The following is a 12,998-nucleotide window of genomic DNA, read 5'->3' as shown; positions in this document are numbered from 1 at the left end:
TTTTTTTTCAAACTATAAACTCCTTGAGGACAAAGATTACTCCTTCTTCCTTGATATTTTTATAATTTTCTATGGACAAGATCATATGACATAGGTCCTTGTTCAAAAGATGAATAAGGAAGTGGTTATATGACCTTAATATTAAAGAACATATTATAGAAAACTGAGAAAAGATCATATACCTCTTATAACTATGGTTAGGAGGTGTATTCTTAACCAAACAAGACATAGAAGCAATTATAAAAGATGCACTGAGGATAAAAAGAGAAGGGATTAAAAGGAAGAAAAATCTTTACGTCTCATTTCTCTTTATGTAAAGGGTTAAGTATTTAAAATATATCATCTATCTATCTATCTATTTAAAAATAGCCATTTCCCAATAGATATATAGTTAAAGGATATAAATAGTTCTCAAAAGAAGAACTGCAAAGTATTCATAACCACATGAAAAATGCTCCCACGTCACTAATAAATAAAATGAAAATCAAAACAACCTCACCTCACCATCCTGAAAATTGGTAAAAATGACAAAAATGTCATTGTTGTATAGAAAGAGAGACATGGATTTTTAAAATCCAAGAACAAAATTTGGCAAATTCAACTTCTATTTGCAAAGCTACCACTCAGGATCAGAGAACTGAAGAATCATTTTGAGCTTACTTATACTTCATTGCTGATACAAGATTAATATGTCAGTGTTGGTAAGATTCTAATACATTGTTAGTGGAGGTGTGAAATGTTACAACCATTTTGAAAAGCAACTTGGAATTATACAAATAAAGTGATTTGCCATACTCTTTTAATCAGACTATTATTGGGCTTATAACCCAAAAAGGCCTTGAAAATAAGAAAGTCATTATGTATTTCATAAAAATATTTATAGCAGGCCTTTCTGATAACTCAGAATTGAAAACAAAGTAGATGCCTATCAATTGGGAAATGGCTAAATAAACTCTGGTAAATAATTGTAACATAATCTTAATGTATTATGTATGTGTGATACATCATACAAAACAGCATGAAAAAAATCTTTTTGATCTAATGAAGATTAAGCAGAGCTAGGAAAATAATATAAACAGTAACTAGATCCATAGTATGTTAATTGTTCATGTAAATAGGACAATTAACATAACAAAACATTTTTTAAAAAATGTAACAAAATTATAAAGAACCAAATAGGACTAAAGACATATGAGAAGACAATCCAATCTACCTTGTTCAGGGTGATAAGGAGGCAAAAATGTTATACATTGCATATAGTTTTGGACTTATTCAATGTATTGATTAGTTGCGTGGATTTTTTTTCTCCCTAAAAACACTATTTGTTATATAGGAGGAAGGATGGAAAGTTATACCTGAGAATATAAGAAACAGAACATAAATATAAAAACATCTTTAAAAGTTTATGTGTAAGAAAAAAAAAAAAAAGCATATGGTTCTAAAGAAGTGATATGACAAGATATGTCCACCTCACTCCTTTTGTAGAAGTTGGAGTCCACAGATATGTAACATTGCATATCTTTTCACATTTTAAAATGTATTGATTGACTGGTTTAACTATTTAAAAAAAATCATCTTTCTCGCTTTTTTTTCCTTTAAAAAAATCTGTTATATGTGATATCTATTGAGGAAGAAGAGGAAGAGAAAGATAATGGAAGAAATCATGACATAAAATATAGGATACCAATAAATTGTGTTTTAAGAAGGAAAAAAAAAGAATAAATAAGGCACTGTTTCTATTGCCATGGATTTTATTGTCTAGTATGTATGGGGAGGGGATAAGGGAGTAAGAAAGGAGAGGAAGAATGGATAACAAATGTTTAAGTTAATAGAGAACTGCAATATTGTAATTGTAAAGGAAAGGATTTTTGAAATATATATGAGGAGGAAGAGCTCAGCTCCCATAATGGAGGATTGGAGCCAGTGATAAAGGCAGGCTTTGTAGTAAATGCTGTATCAATTATTTTAGAAATCAAGAAAAGGATAGAGGTGTGTAATTGATAAGAATGACATGGATAATTTATTCTTTATATCTGAGGCTTGAACAAGCTGAAAGGGACCCTAGAAAATACTACTAGAACATAGAATATTACAATTGAAGGACATAACACAGAACAAAATATTAAAGATGGATTTTACAGATGAGGAAATAGAAGTCCAAAGAACAAAAGTGATAGAATATTCTGGCTGGACACGCGTCAGATGAGTTAAAATCTTAGGAGTCTATATACTATACAATTTTTAAAAAGTCAAATGAAAATAGCTAAAGTAAATTCAATACATGGTACTGTGATTTTTGGAAGAAAATATATCTAAAGACCTACCCTAAGTTGATTCCGTTTCTCTGTCACTTCTTTTTCCCCTAAGTCGAGGGCTTCTTGGAGATCAGCTTTTGCTTTGGTCACACTTACTTGCAGCAAATGTAGCTCTTCCTTCTTATGAGTTAAATGCATGTCTAAAATCAACATTTCCTGCTGCTGAGCTGATATCTATAAGGAAAAAAAGAGAGTAAAGGCATCTAAAATCCAAGGACGGAAGTTGGCAAATTCAATTTCTACTGATACAGCTATCACTCAGGGACAGAAAACTGAGGTAGAACACTCTTGAATGTATCCCATTGTTACTATAAGAACAAGCATCTTACAGTGAAGCAATGACTTAGTTAGATGGAAGAAACCCATAGGTTAGAAACATACAAGTAACATATTAAATTCTTCAAAGTGGTGGCATGTAGTGTGGTAGAATGGAAAGAACGTTGGATTGGGAGTCAGAATTCCTGGATTCTAAGCTTCAGTGATACTCTAATGATCTTTGCAGGCACAAATAAAATGACCTCATCTTTGGGCTATTTCTATATTGTAAAACAAGGCTGAATTAAATGATCTTTACCCTTCCAACTTGGAACAATCTCTAGTCTAAGGTCTTTTTCAGCTCTAAAGTTTTTGCCTATTGAGTAGATCCTGCCCTTCCCCCATCTACATATATTGCTTCTGTCATCCTTTATATTTGCTGTAACCTAACTTTATCCCTAATAAAATGTAGGCTGGTCTATATTAGGATCTGATATGCATTCTCTTTAAAGATGGTCTGACCAAAAGATGAATATCCTGACATCTGTCATACATTAAAAGGGAAAAATAAAAACATATCCATCTTAATGGTATTTCAGCTGCTAACGTTTGTGGCACAATACCAATGCTGTTATGTTGGCTAAATGCAGATACATTTCAGACAAGTAGTAGATATTTCTAATAACAGACATCATAGTTGATGTTTCCATAGTGCTAGTCATAAAATCCTTTTCTAAAAGATCAATGAAGTAAGCAGGACACAGATTATTTTCTCCATTTTATGAATGAAGAAAATTGTGACTCAGAAAGGTGGACTGACTTGGGGGAAAAAAGGCTTGACTAGGTGGTATGCTTTCAAGTCCTGTGTTTATAGGTTTCATAACAATGAAGATGCTATTTATAAAGCATAGTTTAAAAATGTATACCTGATTCTTCACTTTTTCTAGCTCAGCCTTTTTAGTGCGAAGATATTCAGGCTCATTGATGACCTGAAGATGATCTTCATTATTATCTTCTGCAACTTCTGTGCCTGTCTGCAGCTTCTGGAGCCTGTAAAATTCAATAACTTTGAATTTGCCCTCAGAAAGTTTGCTCAATATCCTGAAATAGTTAATAGTGCTATTCACCATCCTAACTTTTTAGTTTTATCTTCCACTTTGCCCCAGATACTATAAGCTATGGGTAAAATAGATCACTTCCCCATCTGCCATATGGGTATGGAAGATACTTAATGTTTGCAATGCTGATTTACTCACCCTTCAATCAATTTTTCTATTTTATGACTTAAAGAGTAGAAGTCAGGGTCTCTTGTAACCATGACTTTGTTGATTTCTTTCAAGATTTCTTGCTGTTCGGGTATGTTCTGCCTGAAGTCCCTTCTATCAACCTGAAGGGATCTAGAATACATTAATATCTATTAATCTGGAGGCAGAACTTCATTGTTTTTATATCCCTTCAGGGCCTAGCAAATAATAAGTATTTAAAATATATTCAGGTGTTAACAAATATTTGTTCAATTTAATTTTCTAATTTTTTGAAGTATACCAAAGAATTATTTGATCATTCAACTGTATAATAATGCCTGGAACAAAATTATTTTCTTTCATTTAACCCCATAAATATTTGCTGTACTGATTTAAAAGTACCTTAGCTGCTGATCTGCTTTCACTAGCTTGACAGCTGTCTCCTGGGCTCTGCGCTCTAACTCTTCTGCATCCAACTCTGCCCGTGACAAGTGTTTCTTGACCTCACTGTACCTCTGAATAGTATCTTTGGTCTAGAAAAGAAACTGTCATTAAAACAACCCAGTTAAGTGGCACAGAAATGAATACCCAACTTTCTCCAAGTATAGTTTTGCTGGACTGTGAATGCTACATTAATGACCAGAGACAGACTTAAAGAGTAGAAACAGTAAGGAAAGCAAGAGACTGTGGTCTTGCTATTTTGTTAGGTGTGTGACTTCACTTCACCTTATAAAATAGTCAAAATAATGATTTAACAGTACTACCTACTTTATAAGAAAGCCCTCCTCAACTAATTCTTTTTTTATGGTAAGGAGATGAACCAGGGTACTTAAAGATAAGCCTGATGAAATGCATATTCTAGCATCCCTATTATCAAGCTGCAAGAGCTTTAAGTAAGCCTTAAGGCTCAGGATGGCTCAGCAGCTACATGAAGAATTGTTTAGTCAAAGTCATTCCTGAAAGCTGACAGTAAGATGTAGAGCAGTTGTGAATTGCATCATGGCAGGAAATGGCTTCCCTTGACATATGATTTCAGTAGTTCTTCCAGTGAAGAAAAAAAAAAAATCACACTACCAATAAAGATTGGCACATGATTTGCAATTTATAATATTAGAGCAGAGGTTCTCAAACTTCTTGGTCTTTCATATACCTAAATATTACCAAGGACCTTCCAAAAAGCTGTTGTTACATGGATTACATATAAATATCAATGTTTACCATGTTAAAAATGAAAATGTCTTATTAGCATAAATATGGTTTTGACTTCAAGGACCCTTTGAAAGGATTTTGAAGATATCCTTGGGGGTCCCTGGACCACATTCTGAGAATCACAGAAAGTTGCCTGGGAATACTGAAAGCTAAGTGACAGAGCCAATGATGTCAAAGGAAGAACCTGAACTCAGGTTTTCTTAACTCTCAGGTCAGCTCTCTATCCACTATGGCAAGCTGCCTTTCGGGAAGTGTGTAATAAATAATAGAGCTTTCAAATAAAATTAAGGTAATTTTTCTTATAGAATTCTGAGCAAAGTGTACTGTTAACTATAGAGTACTATATAAATGTGAGCTATTGTTAAGCAAGATAAATAAGAAAATTCTTTCTTCCTTGCCTACGAAAGAGAGAGAGAAAGAGAGAACAAGAACACAAGAGAGAATGTGTGTGTGTATATGTATTGGCCCTCTTTTTCTTCAGTTGTTTTTAGACATGTCTGACTTCATGACCCCATTTTTTTTTTTTGACAAATATACTAGAGTATATTTTTCTCTGGCTCATTTTACAGATGAGATAACTGAGGCAAATAAGTACAAGTAACAAAGCCCATGTTCACAAGCAATAAGTTTCTGAGGCCAGATTTAAACTCAGGAAGATGAATCTTCCTGATTGAAAGCTTGGTACTCTATCCACAGTTTTTATTGTTAGAAAATGCTTTTTCATATATTATCTTATTTCAGCCTTACAACAATCAATCCCAACAGGGGAGGGTACTAATATTCCTAATCCCATTTTATAGAGAAAAAAAATGGAGCCTCAGCTATGTGAATGATTTGCTTATATTAGTAGGTAGTAGAATTAAGACTTAAGACTCATAGATTTAGAGCTGAACAGGATCTTAGATCAGTTCATTCAATCTTCTCATTTGACAGAGACTTCAATGAGTCTGAATATGACTTGATCAAGATCATACAGGTAGTAACTAGTAGCAGAATTGGAATTACAGCCCAAGCTCTCTGATTCTAGATCCTACACACTTTCCATACTGTCTTCCTTCAAAATCTGTTGCTTTAACAATTATTTAATTATTACTCAGTAAATGACAGGAGGATCTGGCCACACTTAACAGAACTTGTGTCTGGCAAGACAATGAAGCTTCAGGAGTCTGTTTTTTTCTCTGTTAAATGAGAGGGTTGGACTAGATGAACTCTAAGGTCTGTTTTAGTTTTAGATCCATTATTTTATTAAATTATTTAAAGGACATTTAATGTCAGAATAGGATCTTTTGACTTTAAATCCTATGGTTTTTCCATTACACTACAGCTATTATTCCAAATGCATAAACAAATGAAAGAGTAGTTCCATCAGTTGGGTTCCTGTTTGGTATGAAGCACCAAAATGTTTATAGCTAGCAAAGTAAGAATCTTTAAAGATGACAACTACAATTACCTACCTTTGAAATCTGTAACTTTTAACATAAGGCTATTAGTAGCAATAGAACTTAATAGTCCTGAAAGGACAGAAAAGAAAAGCTAAAGCTTTTACTGAACAGGCTCAAGTAAAACTGGGTTTTACCAAAAGAAATCAATCTCTTACGTTTTTCATTCAAGGCACTTCCTTCTCTATGCTTTTGAACTGGCTTTCTTCCCTGTCTGAAATTTGTTGTCTTATTACCTTTAACTTTTAGTTTCTCTGATTTCCTTCAAAACTTATCTCAAGTTCCTTTCACCTAAGATAATTTTCTATTTATATTGCATATATCTTGAATGCACGTAGTTATTTTTATATCATGTCCCATTTAAGCTCTCTGGCAGCAGAGACTATGTTTCTGCCTTTCTTTGTATCCATCCCCAACATTCAGCATAGTGTTAACTACAGACTAAGTGCTTAATAAATGCTGAGTGATGCATTGACTGAATTAGATTAAAACTTAGGAGAGTCACTACTGCAAAGGCCCTTCAGGATCTTTTAGTCCAAATCCTCACTTTATACTCAAAATCAGAAAGGGAGCAGCTAACAGAATATTTGAACTCAAGCCCTTGACTCTGAGTGTGGAATCTTTTTATTATGCTCTACTGCTCATTGGCTATCTAGGGAATAAATAGGAAGCTAAATGGTCACATTTCTCTTTATCCTGAGACTAGCACTATGTATGAAGGCCACACAATACATTTTTGGTTTTTATGCCTTTCCACCTTGGGAAAGATTTGTTAGAATTGATGCTATGTTGACATGACCTTTAAGAATATATATAATGAGATTATTTAAATAGAGATTTTTAAAAAATAAACGCACATAGGCAGCCCTTTTTGTAGTGGCTAAAAACTGGAAACTGAATGGATGTCCATCAGTTGGAGAATGGCTGAATAAATTGTGGTATATGAATATTATGGAATATTACTGTTCTGTAAGAAATGACCAACAGGATGATTTCAGAAAGGCCTGGAGAGACTTACATTAACTGATGCTGAGTGAAATGAGCAGGACCAGGAGATCATTATATATTTCAACAACAATATTATATGATGACTAGTTCTGATGGACCTGACCATCCTCAGCAATCAGATCAACCAAATCATTTCCAATGGAGCAGTAATGAACTGAACTAGCTACCAGAGAAAGAACTCTGGGAGATGACTAAAACCATTACATTGAATTCCCAATCCCTATATTTATGCCCACCTGCATTTTTGATTTCCTTCACAAGCTAATTGTACAATATTTCAGAGTCTGATTCTTTTGTACAGCAAAATAACGTTTTGGTCATGTATACTTATTGTGTATCTAATTTATATTTTAATGTATTTAACATCTACTGGTCATCCTGTCATCTGGGGAGGGGTGGGGGGTAAGAGGTAAAAAATTGGAACAAGAGGTTTGGCAATTGTTAATGCTGTAAAGTTACCCATGCATATATCCTGTAAATAAAAGGCTATTAAACAAAAAAAAAAATAAAATAAACGCACATATTTTCGATGCTAGAAAATCCTGGTCTCTATCACAAAAAAAGGATTTATTTTGTGCTATGTCAAATCAAATTTGGTGATGGCTCAAAGCTTATGAAAGATACATAGGTAACATCAGGATTCCATTTTCATACCCTGACAGAGGTGAACAAATTCTTTGCTCCTATTTTTTCTTATAGATTTTTGGTAATTGCAATAGCAGAAACATACTGATCGCTTCGATTGCTTCATTAAGAATGTGAGCCAGGACAAATCACTTTCCTCCTTTAAATCTGAGTTTCATCATATATAAAAATGAGGGGTTTGGTTTCGGTTAGACACACTCACAGGTCCTTTCTAGATCAAAGTTCATTATTCTACTATGAAGTCAGAATTTTTGAATGTTAAATTTTTGACAATATCTGACAAAACTGCTTGCACTATATACCTTACATAAAAATGAGAATGATGATAATGAACATAAATATTCAGTAAGTTATGGACCAAAATGTTTTCAGTTCTGTTATTAGTCATTATGTAACCTAAAGAAAGGGCAGTAAAAGAAATGAAGCAAATACAACCACCTTTGGAATTCTTAAAATGCCTAGTCAATGGCTATAAATTTTTTGGTTTAAGCTATCCCAGCACAAGTAGCAAAGCAAGGACATACTTTCTCTTTTGTGCTTGAAAGTTCTGTTTCAGCCTCAGCTAGGAGTCGATCTGCTTCTCTGAGCTCTGCCCGGCGTTTTAGAAGAGTTGACTCAATGCATTCAATTTCATCTATCATTTGGTTGTGATGTTTGGATGATGTATTTATTTCTGTTTCATTAATCAGACTGTCACCACGTCCTTCCATGAAATCCCTCAAAAGAAAGAAATGAAGACAAATAATTGGAAGGATAGTCACTGTTTACGGTTGGGCTTCTCTAATATGCTGTAAAATACAATAATAGTTAAATATAGGTACAAACAGCATCATCATAATTACTTTAAAAAGTAGACAAAATAAAGCAAAATATATTAAATAGAAAAAAGTTTAGCATTCTCAAGAAATTTTTTTTTAAAAAGCAGGAATTAAGAGAGAATTAATATTTCAAGAAATTATAGAGCAGTAATCATTAAAAGTAAGTAGTACAGATTAAAAAATAAAATTAGACCATTAGAAGAGATGGAAAAAAAAGCAGGAATCAGAAACAACTATACCTAGTAGTAGTTTGGTGTTCAATATACCTATGCACAAAGTATACTTAGGAAAGGGCCTTCTTATTTAATAAGAACTGCTGGAAAAATTAAAAGTTTGGTAAAAATAGGTTTAGACCACTATCTTATACTATATGCCATATGTAACCTAAATGTGGAAGGTGATATCATAGAAAAATATATGCGGTAAACAGAAAAAACTCTCTTTCACAACTGCAGCTAAGAGGAGAATTCTTAATCAAATAGAGTCAAGATGATCACAAAAAATAAAGCAGATAATTTGGATTACATGAATTTGAAAAGCTTTTGTACATAAAGAATGAATGCATATGAAATAAAAGTATCAATGAAAAATATGCCTAAAATATTATTATTATTTTTTTTTAACAGAAATTTGGAGGGAGTCTAGGAATGAAGCAATCAGGGTTAAATTATTTGCCCAGGGTCAAACAACTAGGACATGTCAAATGTCTGAGGCTAGATTTGAACTCAGGCACTCCTAATTCCACAGCCAATACTATACATTATGTACCTTGTTGCTCCTTTATATTTCTTTTAAAGGTCTAATATCCCAGAGATAAAGGGAATGACACTAAGACCAAGTTCCATTCTTTAAAGACAGTCAAAGGACATGAACAGCTTTCAAAAGAAGAATTTCAAAAGACTGCTCCAATTCATGAACAAAAGAAATTATGAATACAACTCTGAGGCTTTATCTCTATCTCAAAAATTGACAAAGATGTTAAAAAAGAATTGAAATAGTAAATGTTGAAGAGAATGTGGGAAGATAGACCCACTAATACATTCCTGGTCAAGCTGTGAATTCATGCAAACATTCTGGAAAACCATTTGGAATTACATGAAAGAAGTCATAAAATGCCCTTATCTTTTAATCCATAGAAAGTCCTAAGGAATTTATAGACTGAAAAGTCCCACAAATTTTTCAGAGCAGTATTTTTTATGTTCTTTTAGCAAAGAACTGAAAACAAAATGGGTATCTATCAGTTAGGGAAGGACTTAACAAATTGTAATACATGAATAAAATGGAATTTATTGCACTGTAGGAAAGGATAAATATGAAGAATATAAGAAACAGGAATATAAACTGATGCAGAATATAAGTAAATAGAATTAGGAAAACATATAATCACAAGAGCAATTTAAAAGGAAACAATGTTGAATGATTATAATTTCAGTTTTGGTCCTCATATAAATTGAATAACTAAGCCTCCAATTTCACTGGAGAGGTGAGGGATTATGAATATAGTATATTGAATACTGTCAGATGCAGCCTGTCAGCTAATTTGCTCAACTGTTTATTGTTTGTACAGGGGAAGATTTTGTTAAAACGATGATACATCTGATACATCCAGGAATTAATGATATTAAGAAAAAAGTTATCAGTAAAACTTCTTTTGTACTTATTATCTTAGACACAGAGGCAAATTGAGTTATATCTGAATTAATTCTCATCTTGAAAACCAGGGTGTTTCATAGACAAAAAATGGCTCTCATAGAATTGGTGGGGCTTGGGAAGTTAGGGAATTGACAAAAACAATAACAATTTATTTTGAGCTCTAGACATTCACTGAAACTTAAGCATACACATTTTTTATTTTTTCTGGGCCTCATTTTCATCACATATAAAATGGGGGGATTAGAGTGGATGATTTTGAAGGTCTCCTCCATAGCAATAAATCACTATTTCCTCTAATCTCATGACTTCTAGATATCAAAAGAGGTTTCTATCCCAACAGATTAGCCAATAGAATACACACCATTTTAATAAACAAAACCAATAATGACTTGACTTTAAAATGACATTTCAAAAATGCATCTCTGTTAAATTAGCTAAAATAGTTTCTACTCATACCAACTATTAGTAAATAGTTGAAATGTATGTAGCATTTTATACAAACTCTTGCTCAGATTGTATACTCAACAAACATCCTATATGGTGCCATACTGTACCATGGAGGTTGCTCAGTGGAATAGAAGTTCTGGTAGGATAGTCTACTAAGCAGAAAGAGTTTTGAGTATGAGTCTGCAATGGCTGTCTGAAGACCAGTCTAACAAATTAGGAAAAGGATTTATTTCAGAAGGTTAGTTACTAGGTAATAAATTTTTTTTAGCCACAGTGACTCTGGAAAAGCCATCTACTGAGGTACTGGGGAACTGTGATTTAAATCAATGAAGGAAGTACTCATACTGATGAAATTATGAACCCCTGAAGCATGAATACGATATACATTATCTCCTTTGAATCTCATAACTGTCCTGTAAATTAAGTAAAGCAGGGACCATTATTATTATTATTTTTTTTTATTTTATAGATAAGGAATCTAAACCTCAAAAAAGGGAAGGATTTGCTCATTGTTACAATTTGTATATGGCTGCGCTAGAATTTAGCCCAAAGTCATTTGGGAAGATCAGTGCTCTTCCAACTCACTTGACTCTTTAATTTCATGTTCTTACTTTCGTTTACTATGTTTTTGAAGATTCCTATGTATTTCTGCCATTTCTTCTTCTAAATCTTTTCTCTCATGCAAAAGCTCTTCAATATTTCGATGAAGTTCTTCCATTTCTCTCCTGGCCTGCTGCCTTGCTGCTTTGTCTTCCTGTCTCTTAATTTTGACATGGTGTACAATATCTTCCAGCCTAGAAATCTCATTCTCCTAAACAAAGAAAAATACAACAATTAAATAAAAAAAAAAAAAGTAAGAGTTTTTTCTCCTTCAGTGCCCATGACCAATTTTATTAGTTTGAACATAAGTCTATGTGGCAGAAAATCTATGTTCAGTCTATAATCAATGTTCTTTGTCAATACAAGCTTGTTTTTCTTCTGGCATAGATTAAAAATGGTAGATTATTTGAATTTTTTCCTTTTTAATCAAAATGTTAGTGTGGCATAACAATGGCTAAAGGGCCAGCCTTAGAGTACTAAGTACTGCCTGGACTGCTCCTGACTATGTGACCCTGGACAAGTCATTTAACCTTTCAGTGCCCCTGGCTTCTATACTATTAAGTATCAATGCAGTTGCTGATCTACATTTGCAGAGGGAGTGATGAAATAAATCATAGGTTGAGACAAAAAAAATCACCAGCAAAAGGCATAAAACATATAATACAAAGAAAATTATTTGAATTTATTTGAAATTGTACTAGAAACATGTGGAACACATCTGCACAAAATATTTAAAGTATCTTTGTGTTATTAAAAAAGTGTAAACAAATGTATTATGTTCAATAATTGGGAAACAGTTTAATAAACTCTTGTATATGAATATACAATAGAATTATTATTGTACCATGAAAATGCAAATATGAAAAATACAAAGAAAAACAAGAAGTTATATGAAGTGATAAAGAGCACAATAGGAAGTCAACATATAAACAGTATTTAAAAATATTAACAAAACAGAAAAGTATATAGAAGAAAATGAACAAAAAAGGACATGGCTACAAAGTTTTTTGTTATTATTTTGTAAGAGTTAACATATACTAAATATTAATTTAAATTTTGTGGATTTATATGATTGTTTATTTGAATGTTTTTCTTCATAATTACTAAGTTTAGATTTTTAGTCACTTGTTTATCAAAAGTAAAAAATGATATAGAATATTGGAAAATAATGGGATATAGTCTTGTATTTTGTTACCAATGCCATTCTTTTCAAAAATATAAGCAAATATAGGCACATTAACAGATTTATAATTTCGTTTACCTTGGTTTGGTGGCCACAGGGGAAGGGAATTCTCTGTCTGTTGCAATGTCGTGAGGGACTCCCTCCTTGCTGTGTCCTGCTGGAGTGCTCTTGTTTCCCTTTGG

The 12,998-nt window shown here is 32.8% G+C and overlaps 1 protein-coding gene across 6 annotated transcripts in view; it reads right to left on the bottom strand.

The window, feature by feature from the left end:
* Window positions 1-12,998, bottom strand: part of CNTRL (centriolin) — an 85,398-nt gene that overhangs the window by 15,650 nt on the left and 56,750 nt on the right. For 5 of the 6 annotated variants that reach the window (XM_031954216.1, XM_031954213.1, XM_031954214.1 and 2 more), the window contains 6 exons: window positions 11,645-11,844; window positions 8,640-8,832; window positions 4,217-4,347; window positions 3,827-3,967; window positions 3,497-3,620; window positions 2,325-2,489 (listed from right to left, as the gene is read on the bottom strand). In XM_031954216.1, the coding sequence (XP_031810076.1) occupies window positions 2,325-2,489; window positions 3,497-3,620; window positions 3,827-3,967; window positions 4,217-4,347; window positions 8,640-8,832; window positions 11,645-11,844 (954 nt within the window). The remainder of the gene's footprint in view (window positions 1-2,324; window positions 2,490-3,496; window positions 3,621-3,826; window positions 3,968-4,216; window positions 4,348-8,639; window positions 8,833-11,644; window positions 11,845-12,998) is intronic. The other variant, XM_031954215.1, reaches the window with a different exon arrangement.

The sequence above is a fragment of the Sarcophilus harrisii genome, chromosome 2 (assembly GCF_902635505.1).
Source record: "Sarcophilus harrisii chromosome 2, mSarHar1.11, whole genome shotgun sequence".
Lineage (NCBI taxonomy): Eukaryota > Metazoa > Chordata > Mammalia > Dasyuromorphia > Dasyuridae > Sarcophilus > Sarcophilus harrisii.
This window is presented reverse-complemented; position numbering and strand designations above follow the sequence as displayed.